Below are 17,507 nucleotides of genomic sequence, written 5' to 3' on the forward strand. Positions count from 1 at the left end.
AAGTCTCTACTGATAATTGTAGAAATGATTCTGTTAGTATATTTATTTTTTGTGTTGTGAACACAAAAATAGGTGCAAGGTTTAGATTACTAGATTTTTCTTTTTTACATTGACGATTGTGTACTGCATATTTCTGTAGTGTATTACTAGTTTGTTAAATTGTTACACTAAAGTTATGCAATGGTTGACAGAGTTCACAAATTATTTTTATCATCTTGAGAATTAAAACAATTTTTCATCTGAAATGTGTGAATGTTCTTTGTCTCAAATACAATTCACAAATAATATAAAATAAATGTTTTCCAAGTAACGGAAGATTCCATTACATAACAGTGACTTATCAATATTACATAAATTTAGCTGCTTGTGAGCAACTGAAATTTTTATTTATGTTTTAGAAGCAGACATTGAGAAAATGCCAGCTGGTGGATCTGAATCACTGGGAATGGGTTCTATGCTGCTGCAAGCATTTTGGCTTCATGTTCCACAATGGTGTACCAGCTCTCAGGAGCCAAGCAAGCAAATATGAAACACAAATGTTTGGCTTGGAGGAGAGGCACAGCCTAAATAAGTTCAAATAAATGATAGATTAGTGAAATTGATAGAAATGATAGAAAGTGAATTATTATACATGTTGGTGTAATATTTTCCCCTTGCAGAGCTACAACAAGACAGGGTGCCTTGGAAAGATGAGCAATCTTTTTAAGAGAACAGAACCGGCTAACAACGTAAGCCATTTTGTTCAAAAATCAAACCAAGTGTTTCAGTCCTGCAGCAACAAATTTCCTCCGTTCATCATCTCTGCCAGCAGATGGCAGCCTAACCTTTGAATAAAGATTTAACCATTCAGTGCTCAATACTTTTAATAGACACTGACAGTGGATTTGTTCCTGATTCTATTGAAGTCATAAAACACCAGTGAAAATGTCTGAGTCTATGTTCGGTATTAGAAAGGAGACGCCAAGCACAAACGAACACAAAATATCTGGAACTTATCAATGACAGGAACACTCCATGTACCATTCCCTTTGCGTGACATCCAAACTTGTGACTGCAAGACTCCATTATATTAATGAGTCTTGTCATGCAAAGAAATACAACATGTTCATGTTTTAAGTTGTCCCTTTTAATATTTTGTGGAATCCAAGCTCAAGTTGGGAATCCAATTCTATACTGTTGAAACTGAGATTTGTGAAGACACATAACTCTCAAAGAGTATCAACATCGGGGCGGGGTTTGCTTGTTTTTTCCTTTTTTCAAAGCTTTGTACATTCTGTAAAATACTCCTTTTTCTACAGTGGGATTTCACAAACTTTAAAAGTTTTCCCACAAGTCATTCAATTCTAAGCATTCTGAAACCATTTTTAGTCATATTTAAGACCTTTAATTGTAAATCGTAAATGTGAAATCATTTTACAAATAAAATCAGAAAGTAATTGAATTTACATTGTTGACAGTACAAAAGGTAGCAAACAATCCCTTAACATCATTTTGTGCTTGTCTAGCAGCTTTGGAAGAGTTCACTCTCAATGTCCCGCAAGTCCTGACCAGCTATGCGTGGCGGGCTTGTGCATGTAATGTTGTTGTATATGGTGATTGTTGTGTCAGGCTCTTCACCCTCTGCATGGGTCTCCACTTGACGAGGTATCACCAACGGATTCCTCAAGCTGTAGTTTCTGAGTGGGAAGGCACTGCAATCACATTTCCACCGGTTCCCAGACAGTAACAGTTTCTCCAAACTCCCTGGGAAATCAGGGATCATGCTTGTCAAATGATTAGCTCTCAGGTCTAGGTAGCGCAGCCTTGGGAGTAACTGCTTTGTGCTATTCTGCAAAAAGTGTTGACAGTCATTGTTGGACAAGAGCAAATATTCCAGATTCCTAAGACCAGAGAATGTATGGGTTGAGAGAATCTCCAACTTATTGAAACTCAAGTCTAGTCCCAGTAGGCCCACCAGGTCCACAAAGCTCTGGCGTTCCACCACAGAGATGTTGTTGTGCTGCAAGAAAAGTCTCCGTAGGCTAGACAGTCCTTGGAAAGCCTGAGTTGTGATCCTTGTTAGACAACCTCTATCCAGATGGAGGCTATGTAGCCTTGAAAGACCATTGAAAACTTGGTCTGGCAGACTATGGAAGCAGCTTCCAGATAAGTTAATGACTGCCACATGAGACAACCCTGTGAAAGTACCAACTTGTGCCTCCTGTACTTGGTTGTGCTCAAGCTCTAAGACCTCCAGATGACCAAGCCCTTCAAAGATCCTTTCCCCAAGACCTCGGATCCTGTTGAAGCTGAGTCTTAGCTCTTCTAAGTACTGCAAATCACGGAAAGTCCGGGGCCTTATTCCATTGATAGAGTTGTTGGAAAGACGCAGCACATGAAGACTGTGCAGACTAAAGAAAGTGTCCTCATGGAGAGATGTCAGTTTGTTGTTGGTGAGATCCAGCCATCTTAAAGACTTCATGCCAGCAAAGGCTCTGGGCACCACGGTCGCAATCTGATTCTGAGCCAGGTAAAGCTTTTGTAGTTTAGTGAGTTTAATAAACACATTAGCTTTAATTACCTTGAGGTGATTTCCTGTCAGATCCAACTCCTTTAGCTCAGCAAGATTTTGGAAAAGCTGTGGCTGCAAATAAGCAAGTCTGTTCCCCGCAAGAACAAGCTCCCGTAGACCATGCAATTCATGGAAAGCTGTCTCAGGTAAAACTGCTATTGAGTTCCTCCCTAAATTTAGAAACCACATGTGTGAGAGTCCAGCAAACAGTTTGTCCTCAATACGGGCAAGCTGATTGTTATGCAGACTAAGTGAAGCAAGGTTAGGTGTATTATTGAAGGTTGTAGCTGGTAGTGTTCGAAGGCGATTTCGCTCAAGGTGAATGTGTGCTAGAGACCTTAGACCTTTGAAAGCCTGAGCGTCAAGCGTCACCAGCTGGCCACTCTGCAGATTCAGAAAATCCAGGTTAGTGAGGTCTTTAAAAGATGCTGCTGGAAGTGAGGTGAACAAGTTGCCATCCAGCCAGATCGAATGAGTGGCTAAGGGCATGACAGATGGGACTTGAGTGAAGTTCCGAGCACTACAGTACATGTTGAGCTCTAAACTGTAGTCATCAAGCAGACAGGTGCATCCCTTAGAACATGGAATAGGCTCTTCGATAACTTTCTCCGCAGCGGTGCTGGGATCTAGCAACACCAGTGATGTTCCCAGTACCCACACCACAAACAGCACAATGGCTTGCATACCAGCTGTGAATAGATCAGAAAAAACACTCAATCAAACTGCTTCAGAATGCAAAATGTTGTCTCAATATTTGGTTGATTGAAGGCTTAAATGATGTTACCTTTAATCTGAGAGATCTTGGTGAATGGTGGACAGGCTGTGAAATCCTGAATGAGTGATCCTTGTGCAAATGTTTGCACGCAGAATGGAGTCACCCTCGGGTACACTGAATATGTTAACCCATTCATGCCCACTGTACTAACTGGACTCCCTAACTTAATGTATCTATACTTACAAACTTTGATATTTTCTACAAAATAATTACTTAAAAAGCACGTGAAATGAGAACTTTTCATTACTTCAATATACTCCAGTAGTAGTCTAAGAAATACTATATTCCTTCTTGTACATCAGTTTTTCTTAAGGTATGCCACACTTACTTTACTGTCAAAACAGAAAGGTATTTATTGTTACTGGCCTTTGGCATTTACTAAACTGTCACTGAGTACATCTTCTGTATAGATATAGTGATAAAACGATTTTCAAAAATTAATCTAGTACAAAAGACATTTGAGTTTATGACTTTTCTATTTTACTAATTAACATAATTTTTTATTTAACCTTTTTAAAAAGGATGCATTTGACAACTGGTGACAATGTATTTGACTCTAACAATGTATTTGACTGTAACTCACACTTGAACCCTAAATTTAGTCTCCATATTTCTATACGTTTTAATTGATTAAAGTCAACCGTATATAATCTGCACTATGACAACAGTTTTGTAAAAGATTTCATAAAAACGGCAATGTCAGTGCAATTTCTGCTCTATTCAATCATTTGACAGTGCAGGACAAGGTCAGTAACAGAGGTCCAGTCCTAATCACATCTATGATTGTAATGACTAACTTTATGTTTACTCTTCTTCTTGGTATCAAGACAACCGTGAACTGGTCGTGCTCTAAGGGACAACCAAATTCAGATAACACTGACTGACCTTCTACCTGCCATGTTGAATATACCCTCGCTTGGGCTCTTCTGCAGTAATTATGCAAACTGTTATCAGGCAGCCATTGTGCATGATTAACCTCACTATTTTTACTTTCCTAACACTCAGCAGAACTGCAGGAATCACTTCTTTGATGATTTTGATTTTAATGGAGCTTTATTTATCAAGAGTCACAGACAAAACTGGGATCTATGCTTGATTTCCATTGTGGTTAAAGTGTAATTAAACAGGCAATATTATCAATGCATTAATTATGTTTAACCAACAGGGTAATTTTGAATAAAATATGTATCCTTACCATTACCTTGAATATATAAAATGTGTGTTACATATAAAGAGAAATGCATTATGTGCAATGTTGTTCTTTAAGTTTTTATACATTTTAATTATGCACATAAAATGATATGCCCACATATTTAGAGCAACAAAAGTAAATACCGGTATTTAGCAATTAAATTAATAAGCCATATTATCACAGTGTCCCATCAAAGCGAGGAGAGGTCCTAAGACCTCACCTCCAGCATATACTCCAACATGTCTTTCTAAATTGACGTGTGACACGCATCAGGTGAAACGACCAAACTGCTCCCTCTGAGACCCTGATTGATATTTGTGTGTTCCTACTTCCTACCAACCAACCAAGCTCCACCTCCCTGATCCCCAAGTACAAAGCAGAATTAATTCCAGCTGTATTTTCTCTTGCCAATAGAGAGCACTGCTGGTCTATTGAAGATTGTTCTCCTCTGTGCCGACGTCATTCACATCCACTGACAAGCTTTAGTCTTGTTTCAAGAAGATACCATTTTGATGATTCTTCAGAATAAAAGAAGAAAAAAAGGCTTTGCTGTGTAAACAGGCTCGCTGACAGTTGTTCCATCTTCTCATTTGTCTTTTTAGTTTACATTTAAAATAATTTGGCTGCCATATAAATGAAGGTGCAGGGCTTCTCATCATCTGCAGGGAATACAGCTTTGTGGTTGATTAGTGGATCTTGGCAAAGGTGAGATGCCATTTGAGATGGCATAGGATGAATGTTAAAGAAAGTAATAAGAAATGCTTCACGTCTGAAAAGATAAAGGGGCTGAAACGTATTAGCCATGTCTGTGTCGAGATTGTGTGTCAGCATTCATTGAATACAAAGAAGACATTGTCAGAGGAATAGAGGAGATATTCAATTCCTAAATTACATCAAGGAATCTGTTGCTTTCTTTGTACGTATTTTCACGTATTTCGCTTTTATTAAACCAAATCTGATAATAGATTTCACCCCTCACCATATCACCCTCTCCATTACATTTCTTAATTAACTGTGGTGACACTAAACGTTCTGCCGACAGTGCCTGTCACTAGACTCTTGTTTTTTCAATTGCGATTATATTCTGTTAGTTAGGCTCCCCATGCAGCATTTTACAGCGTAATTTATATCAAATTGCAATAATGTACTATGTGTACAATTTCCAACAAAGCGCCTCTAACTCATGCAGGCTTGCTATACCAATTGCATGATGGGATTCAAAGCCATACTGGAGCGATGATAACATGATGTTCAGGACAGTATTAGATTTTCAACCCAGAAAAATCAGCCTGTCCCAGAATTACATGACCTTTCTTCAGGCTTCAAATAGACACGAGTATTTGGTGGTTTTGGAGGCATCTGTCTGATGAGCTCCAAATCCCTAATCTCTGTGTGCCTCCTTTCAGAAATGCTCAGATTTTGCACCAATCTGTTTCACTTGCTTTTGTAGTGCACAATGATCCGGGCTATGCTACCCTGTCTTAGTGTGGGGAATGGATTAATATGATGCATTTACAGCCCATTCTGGCCCTGCTGGTATCTAGCTATATGGCAGGAATTGATCCACTATTATCCATGTAGCTTGACTGCAGTATGGTGGAAAATGTGGCCAGTGATGTCTGCTGTGGATTTTCATATGTCCTCTGTTAAAAGAACACACAGTCACAACAGAGTGACCGATTGCCTCATGTTGTTGCTCAAGTGGCAGAGTGCATGAAAAGATCTGTCCTTAGTCCTTGTCTTTAAGTCTCATTGTGTAGCTACTATGCCATGGCAATAAAGGCTTTCTATTCTATTCTATTCTAGCAGCAGAGCAAAGCGACAAATAATATCTGATTCCAAGGAACCGGAACTCAACCTGAACTCAATCCAAATTAAAATATTATCTAAAAAAAAGTACTCAGAGAGCGCAGACCTCCACCGAGCAGCTCATTCCCCTCATAATTGGATTATTATTTATTTATTTTATTGTTAAAAACCACCCTGAGCATGGCTATTAAGTGAGAGTCAGCTCAGTCTAGCATAATTACCTTAATGACCCCAAATGTTTGGCCTGGACCTAAACTGGGTGAATCTAAACCGGTTGCATTTTTGTAAAAATAAAAAATAAAATTCACACTTTGAGAATATAAAATAGTATCAAGACTCCTCACACATCAGGACTTGGCTATGACTCATATGTCTGACTGATTTAGGTTATTGTACCAATTTAATTTCCAGAGGGAACCATTCGGGTGGTAGGAAACATAATTTTCTAATTAACAAGAATGTCTCCTGACCCCCCCCCCCCCCCCCCCCAATCTCTTTTTTTGTTGTGTTTTCAGAGGCTTGTTCAAACCAAAGATCTGATAGAACTACAACTATTTTCACAGTAGGCTACCCTCCAAAGAAAAAATATTAACATTAACATCTATCTGATCCAGATTATTATAGATAATATATATCAACCCCCCGAAATATCCACCCATTAGTCTGGATCCCCACCTAAATTTAATTGAGTTTATTTTGTCACTAGATGCATCCTCCCAATAGTTGTTAAAATAATTATACAGTTCTTGCATAATCCTGTTGACCAACCAGTCAGCAAACACATATGGGTGAAAACAGAACCTTCCTTGGCACAGGTACTTTAGCTGTGAGATGATTCAACCGGAGTTAAAAGCAGCATCTCAACCATATAATGCCGTTAGAAAATTCTGAAGACAAAAGAGTTATAAAAAATAATTTTAATATAGCCAATATAATGACACCACTTATTATAGCTGGAGTACAATAAAACAGGAAGTGCAATAAACTTTAAATAGCATATTCAGCTGAATGAGTGCTTTTGGTGCTTGCATGCACTTCCGAGCTGTAATGATACCATCTGGTGTGGTGTGTACTGGTGATAACAACAGCTAGAATCAGAATTAGCCAAAGAAAACAACAACAGCTGTTACATTCAGCACCAAAAAATGCTACAGACAGCATTTGTTTTCTATTATTGTGATTATAGGCTCTCTTTTTTACTGCATACACACTTGACCATCGACCTTTCAATGCTTTCTACTGAGCTGCAAAGACAGCGGTAACTCAGGTGAACAACCCTTTTACAAAATGCTAGACGCTTTTGCTTACTGGAATTATTTCACATTCAACTGACAGGGGAAGAAAGTCCACTAATTTTAATACAGAAAAATTAGCTGACATCATTCATTTACAGAAACCTTGGATCACCATAGAAAGCAGCCGTAAGTTTTCACATCCAGAAAATATTTCATGAACCTTGAACTTTTCTTGACTGCATCAAAACAATTTAAAATTAATCAATTATCAATACAACAAAACAATTTAAGAAATAGAAGAGATTGAAGTATTTGCTTGCACACTGGCAACAAATGGATTTACAGTACAAAACCTTATGGAAATAAAGTGTACATTGTCCAAAATAGAGGTGATGAAAATATCTTAATAAAGGACACCTTGAAACAAAGTAGCTCTGTTCTGTACACAAAAAATGTATTAGAGCACTTGGGTAATCAGATAATAATATTGTAATAATTTTTTCTATCATGGGGCAGTGTTCTCACATTTATATATATTATTATTCAGCACATAAGGTTTTATAGTAGATGTGTTTGTGTAAATAAGGTGTCATTTATCTTAAAACTTTTTAAAACAGTTTGCACTCACAGAATACGAACATTCAATGGTAGTCACTATATTGTTTGTGAATAAATATCTCCTCTGAATAAGTGAGTACAGCGTGAATAACAGATTTCATCAAATGTGCAACACGGATGCAGTTGATATACAGATTTCAGCAGATTGTGCATTCAACTGGGTTGGAACAGCTAAGATTTGGATATATGATACGAGTACGTCTTTAACAGTTCCCTTTTCTCACTTGTGCATTCGCTGTGGGTGCAGCCCTGTCCTCTGCTTTAAATAGCCCAAAGCATGAGATTTGGAATGTTTTTGTAATAAAGCTGAGAATTTAAGTATTGGTCCTCTAAACCTTCACTGAACATGACTTCTGTTAGGGACATAATAATAAAAATTACCTGGCATGAAACCGGTCCATTGTGAGCTTTCAGAGTGTCAGTTATACTCGTTTAAGTTTCTGATTCACTTGTGTGCTGTATTGGGAACTACTGGCTGTTTAGTTCCAAATAAACAATATATCTAATGCACAATTTTGCCGAATTTACCATCCTGGGATCCTGAAATAGCACCAGGCTGTTCATTCTCAAGCTATCTATGCATTGTCTGGTAAAGCATTTCATCTGAAATCACAGGCTGCTCAAGCTGTGATTTTTTTAGTCAGCTACAGGCAGTAGATGTATTCTTGAATACAGACTTTAAGCCTGATATTTCACAGATCCCCTCATACAGTCACTTCTGTCTTGCTGTTGGTGACAAAGTAAGGTTGTGGAGGCATATAGCGAGTTGTGTGAACCTCTTTCTCTATGATACAGAGTTTCTTTGGGCCACAGCTCTGATGGAGTCCCAGCATGTCCTTTGGGTCCCAGGATCTTAGCAGACCGGGACTGGCAGCAATGTTGGAGCCATACAACAGTGACTGGGAGCTGTGGTTCCTGCGGCTTTTGTACTTGTGTCGAGTCAGCTGTCTGGGTGGGCTATAAGGATTGCACGGCTCTGGCTCCATATCTACGGCTTCCATGGGAAGGCTGCCTTTGGTGGTCATCTCCATTGCTTGCTGTTGGATGCTGTAGAAGCTGTCATTAGCTTTCGCTGCTAAAAAAAAATATATATATAAACAACATAATTGGAAGAACAACACACTTGTTTTTACATATAAACTCTCATTTCTCATCTGCTGGCATTGATGGACTATAAGTGAGTCAGATTTTTATAAACCTGAGATTTGATGGCAGCTCAAACCAACAAGGTTCCTAATTAGGGAAGGAATTTGAAGTACAGTACACATCTAGGATGTGTTGCGTAAACAGGATTATTGCAGTATCTGAAATGGATGCAATAGAAGCCTGTTTATAGCCAAGTATTACAACAACCCCAGAAACCCTCAAACGCTGCTCTATTTTGAGAGTTCTTGAGGTGAGAGCTCCTTAATGAACTTAATACAGTTACAGCAAATTCAAAATCAAATGTGTCATCTAGTAAATTTAGCATTTACATTGTTGTTTTTTCCAGTTGAGCGTACCATCGCCGTATCAGCCTCTACTCTATCTACTGTCTAAATATAACAGTGACTGTTTGATCATACTGTCATGAAGTATTTGTCATTTACATTTAATTTACAACACAGGACATTTGTTTGAGCGTAGTGATATTTCTTTCTCTCTCTCTCTCTCTCTCTCTCTCTCTCTCTCTCTCTCTTCATCTATCTGCAGAGCGTGTGTCATCATCACTAGATGAGAGGGGTGGAGGGATGGGACCTTGTCCACTCGTTAATTGATCGCAGATGGCAACGTCCTCTCAGATGGTTAAAAAATAAATATAGATTTGCTAAATTGGGATGGCAAATATACTGTGCACTCCACTCATATGCCTGGGTGGTCCACCAAAGTTAAGTCTGTGTGTGTGTGTGTGTGTGTGTGTGTGTGTGTGTGTGTGTGTGTCTGAGAGAGAGAGAGAGAGAGAGACAGGCACAGCTCCATAAACCAACAATTAATATTTGGTATGTATATTTGGTTTGAAATGATTATCCTGGTGTGACCATCTGCAAATAAATGAATGTATAGGAAACACTTATTCCATGTAACATGTTATGACTTTTCTGCCCCATTAACTGATAAGCATTTGCTTAATTATTATTCAGGTTACGTATTCTGTTGCTTAATGTTCACTCAGATAAACCTTGATGCTCATTAACACAAGGAGAGTATGGTTCATTTAATAATAGTGGATGTAATGAGCAAAATTACAAATACAACCTGCTCCTCTGTCCTCCTGTCTCATCGTAAACATGTTCTTACCCACAGCCTTGAGCGTGGCGTATTTGTTGAGATCTTCGATTAGCGTCTGTTGATCATAGGGGCTGGTGATTTGTCCCATAGCTGGGTACGGCTGGGCTATCAGCATCGATGTTTGAGCCATGTTGTTCATCTGGTTGCTATCTAAAGGAGGGGAAACACACCTTTAATACAATAAACAAGACGCTCTTTCTAGTATTTGTACAAACAAATGACCTTAAACCACTAAGGTAATATCTGTAATTAACCAAGGCATCTGAGAAAAATCCTAACATTATTTTATTTGCGTGTTTTTACTAAACTTCGTTGGTTTCCTCTAAGTCTCTGTTGCATGATGTTAAATTCCCACGATATGCGTAACTGTCGCTCTAACTTGGTGGCATCTTTTTTCCCTTAAGTAGGTTTTTTTATGGACCCAGCTGGAGAGTCATGATTGCTCTTTGTAAAACTGCACTAATCCTACAGTAGACAGCTGGTAAATTAAAGGGTGCACAACAAATAGACTGGCCCCCTGCCTACTGGCATGACAGAACAAACAGATGTTCAGTGTCCTCTCCTCATTTAGATTTGGAGGGGATTAGTGTGTACCAATTCATAGGCAACAGTTTGAAGATTACTGTGAGTGTTGTGTTTGGCTCAAAGGAATTGGAAAGAAAATAATCCTCTGTATATCCAACACCAACAACTTTGGAAATAAATATGCAAAGAATGTTCATCCACTCATCACTACCATTTTCAGTGGTTAAAGTTTCTAAACTTTAAAAAAAAAAAGGCATCAATCCCACTAGACTTTGGTCTGGATCGTGTCCGATAAAAACAGATCATTAATACAGAAAATAGGTTAATTAGGCTCTTATTCCCCGTTGGTCAGCAAGAAATGTATTACTGTGCTAATTAATTTGGTTAGTCTCAAATTGTCGATGCTGTCTCATGAAACAATTAAGAAAACAGCTTTGACTTCCACGCATCTCAAAGAGGGGGGTGGGGTAAAGAGTAAGATCAGAAGGTGAGGTTGTTCAAGGTGGCAGCAATCTGTTCTTAGAAACAAACATCCTGTATTATCCGGTTTTACTGTAAGTATTTAAAGCTTGAGTTGTTAGAAAAGACAAGATTTCACGTATTTAAGTCAGTTATTGGTTATTAAACATTTTAGAATTAACAAATAAAATATGTACTTTGGAAAGTTTGTGTTTATGACAATCTTATACATATATAATGTATGTTTCCCCCTATTTTTCTAAATGTTTTTTTCATAATTGTAGCTGACAGAAGTGATGCCAGGCTGCATGAGCACAAGCTGCATCAGCACAGCACATTTTTATTTACATTTTAAGTACATTTTCAAATAACTATTTTTTGTTTTACAATGTTTATTTAATTTTCATATGCAGTACATTTTTAATTGATTTATTATTTAAATACGCCTTATTATTTTCCAATTTTAAACACAATGTTCTATCTGTGTATGATATTAAATATTAAATAAACTTTCAACTTGTTTTTCATGAAATCTTTGGCCTACTACGCTACTTTACTTTAATGTTGGCCATTAGGTGGTACTTGGATAGCCAAGTATTTTCTCAGGTGGTACTTGGTGTAAAACTTTTGAGAACCACTGGTCTAGATTATTTCAAAGATATAAATAAATAGATAAAAGTCTTTCCACAAGTATATTTATCTCATACTTAAGATGGACACATTTATGCAATATAAATAGAGCGTTTGATGTTGCAAGTTTGAGGAGTCTGCCAAAAATGGCAAAGATATCAACTCAGAGATAATAGCATATTTTTGATGCTAACTTGAAAGTAGGCTGTCTGTAAATAAGACCATTTATTTCAGAGCATACAGCTCCCAAAATACTCTCTGATGAGTTCCAGGGAGACGTGTGTGTGTCTGGAGTGTTAACTTGCTTATTTCCCGTGAAGTATTTAACCTTACAAGTCTCCAGAAGTGTCCTACTTTCTGCTGGCAGCTGACAAAAAAAGTAGCAACTATGATAACAGAACAAACACAAACGACAAACACAAAAGACACTCAAGTCAATAGTTGACCCAAAGTTTGTCCATGCAATTATTTGTGAGCTGCCTCATGGGTCGCCACAGCAGATCCACTGTCTCCACTTCACCCTGTCCTTTGCATCGTCCTTCCCAACACCATCCCCTCTCATGTCCTGTCAGTCTGTAATTACCTACTTAAAAGCTGAATGATTGGGTTCACATTTTAGATTACAGTATATGACATTCAGGTGGAAAATAGACCCACACTAGATAGACTAAATTTCACTGCTGCTGTCAGAGCTAATGCTGCTGACATACGCCACATTTCTATCTCGCTCTTCGGAAATGAACTGTCATGGCCCGGTGGAGTGTTGGCAGTGAGCAGAGACTTTGTTCACTCTGGCTGACTGCCTGCACTAAAACAAGGCCACACTTCATAATTGCCCCATGTCCTCACATGGCCAACAGGACATGAGCATGAGCCAAAGCAGCCACTATCACTTACGCCACCCAATCTGTTTAACTTGTGTCTTGAGACGAATGAGATCTCACAGCCAGTCTGAAATATTCTCGTTATCTTTCCCTCATCTGTTGCTTTTCGATCTCTGCCTTGCACCACTATCTATTATATGCAGTGACTGTTCCAGCTGGGGCAGAGTCACACCAAACACTGGAAAACGCGGCTGGAGTGGACACAAAAAGAACGACTCCCTGGGGCAAAAAATATAACTACACCCCTTGTAGTTTTACACGAATTACTGTCAAGAAAACAGCTATCATCTGTCTGCTGTTTTCATCTCTTCTTCTTCTTCCTCTTTTGACTTGTCCCGCCAGGAGTCGCCACAGTAAATAGCCTTAATCTAGTCGATTGCACGCTTGATTCAATCTTTTTTTAAAATTGCAAATCTATTTTGCGGTTGCAAATCTTTTTGACACAAATTTCTCTCCATATATTTTCTGACTCAAAGAAACAATCTCGTTGGTTTAGATTATAAATTCAATTTTTGGACCCTATTTTGACAAGACCTTTGCATTTTCATGTAATACAACCTGCGCCTCTGCATTTCAATACAACCATTGGAAAGATTTTGAATCACAGGTTCCCGATGTGCCATTAGCAGTCATGTTATATATTAGATATTTTAGAATATTAATTACCACCATGTCAGAGCTCACCTGAGCACATTTTAGGGAGTAAAAAGTTGATCTCACCTAAAACAAAACTGACAGAGTTTTTAAAATAAAATCTTGGAATCTGGAATCGTACTTGAAGTTTATTTTTATTGCTCACTTCAGCAATATTTATAGTAAATAACATGGAAGTGGGAAGTTGTCTGACATGTCTGTCAATAGCAGGCCGGTTTTGGTTTCAATGGCAGGTTACACCAGGTGTTTTGTCTGATTAGAAAACGCTCCTGAAGGATCAATGAAATCACCCGCAGCACTCTGAGATCATGTAAACTTCCATTTAACATCACAATCACTACATTTACCGAAAGGAAAACATCTTGAGTGCTATCTAGAGTAAGAAACATCAATTCATCTCTTATTGTCGTTTCCTTTTTGAACATCAGTTATTCAACTAGAACAGATATTTAAAACTGAACAATACAACCATGAAAATTCTACTTAACTGTGTCAGTAAAACCTTTTTTTAAATATGAGATGCCATTTGCCTTAATTATCCAGCTTGCAGAGAGAGAGAGAGAGAGACTGAAGAAGGCAGAGGGACCTTTTATTGACTGGAGCTGTCAAGGCAGTAAGCAGGCATACAATTAACTCTTAAAACTTCTGTCTCCGTGGGAGTGCGTAGGTGTTGCTGTTGATGACGAAGCGATGATAGTGTGATGTGATGTGTAAGTCTCTTCCATATAGAAAGTTCTGGCTGAGCAGCGGAGCAGGAGGTTTTCAGGGGTAATTGGTGTGAATGTTAAGAAATGGCTGGGACATGACTAATTACTTCACCAGCCCACATGAACATTTTCTCTGCCTCCGCTTCCTGTTCCACAGGAATAAGATTTATCTATCTGTCTGTCTGTCTGTGTAATACGTGACTTATGACTTACGGAGACTTTGAGCTACCACGTTGGTTTGTATGTTCTCATAGTGCTGGCCAAGTCCAATGTCGTCCATATGCTCTGAGGCAGGATGTCGGATGACATGTGCAAGAGCTCTGGAAAGATGAAGAACAATGTCAGAGAGGACGTCTGTCAGTAAATAACAAACTCAAGTACAGCAGTGCACGCCAGAGTCCCGCTGCAGTAAACGACAAAGTAAAAGTAAAGCATTTCTCTCTACCCTCTAACTATCACAGCCTGTCCAAAACGAATTTGACTTTGGCTTTAATTTGTCACGTCGAGCTTTAAAGAAATGACCCACATTAGGGAAAGATAATCTTCAGGTACCTCGGGTCAACAGTGCAGAGTGATGGAGAATGTGGAAAGGAGGTGAAGAATCGTGTGCAGGCAGGCTGGAACGGGTGGAGGAAAGTATCAGGTGTAATCTGTGATAGGAGAGTGTCAGTGAGGATGAAGGGAAAGTTTCTACAAGACAGTGGTGAGGCCAGCCATGATAAACGGCTTGGAGACAGTGGCTCTGAGGAAAGGGCAGAAGGCGGAGCTATAAGTGGCGGTGATGAAGAGGCTGAGGTTCTCCTTGGGAGTGACCAGGTTCGATCAGAAATGAGACAATAAGAGGGACAGTGAAGGTTAGACGTTTTGGAGACAAGGTCAGAGAGGACAGACTTTGATGTCCAGAGGAGAGACAGGGACTATATCGGTAGAAGGATGCTGAGGATGGAACTGCCAGGGAACAGGGCTAGAGGTCGACCCAGGAGACGATGCATGGACGTAGTGAGGGAGGACATGAGACATATTACTGTTAACATTTAAGCCTGCAATGTTTTCAACGTAACTTCTTTTTTAAATTGTTGCACAGCTTTTTATGAAGAACTTGTTGGTGACTGTGATAAAACGTAATTTATTTTGCTAACACAGGTAACTTAAAACATCTCTTGGCTCATTTAAACATGATTTGACAGATAAAACAGACAGGAGGTCATCTGGCTTGTGTTGCAGAGGGCATTACTGAGGTGACAGGACATAAAAAAAGGGACATTTCTAATTTATTTGATCAAATAACCTACCTTGACATATTTTCCCGTTGTGGGCGGTGCGTCTTTTCCAAACCAAGCTTAGTGAAAATTCCTATCAGGGCCATTATGGCAACGACCCCGCATATTACATACACTATGAGATTGGTTTTATCCCTGGCGGTGTCCAACGACACGTCCACTTTGGGCGGCGGCCTCCCAGTCATCATCCACGGCGGGGTGTCGTAGTTCTTACAGGTGGTCTGGTCCAGCCGAGAGCTTGTGAACGCGCAACAGAACCTGAAGCCACAGGTGCCGCAGCAGTACAGGTAGCTGCCCGTCCTGCATATGAACGGCGGGTCCCACTGACCCATCACGTCGTAGTAGCCTCGGCACTTGTCCTCCATGTGTGGACTGTCGGTAACTTCGATCTCCCTTTCTTTTGAGGAGTTAAACCCGGTCAGCATCATGAAGTCTTCAGCTGTTTGATCCGGCTCGTCCTCCGCGTCGCACGCCATAACTTTCACCAGAAAGTAGCCGAGCAGCAGCTCGGTACCCCGCATTGTTGCTCACTTTCCCCCCCGACCTTTATGCTCCGAAATTATCTCATAAATCCGGACGCTTCTTCCGCGCCAACGAGACAAATCCATGCGTAATTGGGATGAGACCGATTCCAACTCCCATGTGTTGACGCACAACGAGCCTCTGTGCCTTTCTATCCTTACAAAATGTTATTTTTTGTGAAATTTGTAGACTCAAAAGGAATCCTACTGTAGTAAAGACTTGGTGAAAGGCCGCATCACTTTAGTGGTGCGCACCTGGCTGCACTGGAAGGAAGACTCCTTTGAGACTGATTCACTCCAGTGGCGATCAGACAAAGAGAGAGTGGGGGGGGGCAAGACAAACTGGAGAACTAGAGCAAACCCCGTGAGTGAGGGAGGGAGGGAGAGAGGGAGATATAGAGAGAGATGGAGAGAGAGAGAGGGAGATGTCCTCAAGTCATGCATTTTAATTTGAGTAAATCATTAATTTTATTTTTTTTATGTAAGTGATATGATATAATGATAAGTTCATTATTGTCTGATCTCCTGTCATCAATGTTTTAGAAAATGTAATTTTCATTATGTGTGAGCATACTTTTTGGCAAAAAACACCACCGAATATTTATATTTTTCCATTTTGATGCTGTTTTTTTCAGGGCTGTTTAATCTTCATTATGCTAAAATGCAAAAATCCCCCAGTGTCTGTAAATTTGATCAGGCTCGTTCCTCGACTGAGCAACATTACAACCCTTATCTTCCTACATACTACCTGTGATAGAATGAATAACGCTAAAACATTTTTTACCTGCAAGTCAGGAAGTTGTCATGCAGGCGCAGCAGCCCCTGCACACAAATTATTGAAATATATTCATGTACACATTTGATTGCTCAGCCCTGAAGAAATGTGTCACCTTTTGATGCACAGTGTAATTTTTCAATTTATTCCTAATTTACTAAAGGAACACAATCTCAGATATCAATATTATTCATACAGAATGTTGAAATAATCAACATGATTCTGCAACAAGTAGAACCATCACAAGAAATCTAATCAGGACGTAAACAAAACCAATCATAGCTTCTGCGTAGCAGTGAGTTGGAAGATTCTGAGGAGGAAGGTGAGAAATAAATGGTAGGAAGACAAATGAGAAAGAGAGAAGGGCCCAGAACTGTCGGAACCAATTTTTTTCATTAAACCTGAAATCATGTCTCTACTTCACACAGCTCAATCCCAGAGTCAATGGAAGATGTCACGCTGTGATCTTGTTAAATTGCAGAGAGGTACAGTCTGTACGTAAGATTTATTAAATTAATGATTTTTGATTATCGTGTCTATAATCCAGAGTTTCTTGTTTCAAAGGACCCTCTACCCTTACAGAGTTAGATATTTCTCTATTTGAACAGACCTGATTCAAATAAC

General features: G+C 39.2%; 2 protein-coding genes across 2 annotated transcripts; both read right to left on the bottom strand.

Moving 5' to 3' along the window:
- Window positions 1-1,501: 1,501 nt before the first annotated feature.
- On the bottom strand, window positions 1,502-3,235 carry LOC137912962 (insulin-like growth factor-binding protein complex acid labile subunit). The gene has a single exon (XM_068757092.1). The coding sequence runs from the start codon at window positions 3,233-3,235 to the stop codon at window positions 1,502-1,504; it is 1,734 nt and encodes a 577-aa protein (XP_068613193.1).
- Window positions 3,236-8,884: 5,649 nt separating this feature from the next.
- LOC137912965 (protein shisa-9B-like) lies at window positions 8,885-16,108 on the bottom strand. The gene is made up of 4 exons (XM_068757096.1): window positions 15,600-16,108; window positions 14,521-14,627; window positions 10,458-10,598; window positions 8,885-9,255 (listed from the first exon to the last, which is right to left on the bottom strand). Exons 1-4 carry the CDS (start codon window positions 16,106-16,108, stop codon window positions 8,885-8,887), a joined length of 1,128 nt encoding a protein of 375 aa, XP_068613197.1.
- Between the last annotated feature and the right edge of the window lie 1,399 nt (window positions 16,109-17,507).

This window comes from Brachionichthys hirsutus, unplaced genomic scaffold, assembly GCF_040956055.1.
Source record: "Brachionichthys hirsutus isolate HB-005 unplaced genomic scaffold, CSIRO-AGI_Bhir_v1 contig_851, whole genome shotgun sequence".
NCBI lineage: Eukaryota > Metazoa > Chordata > Actinopteri > Lophiiformes > Brachionichthyidae > Brachionichthys > Brachionichthys hirsutus.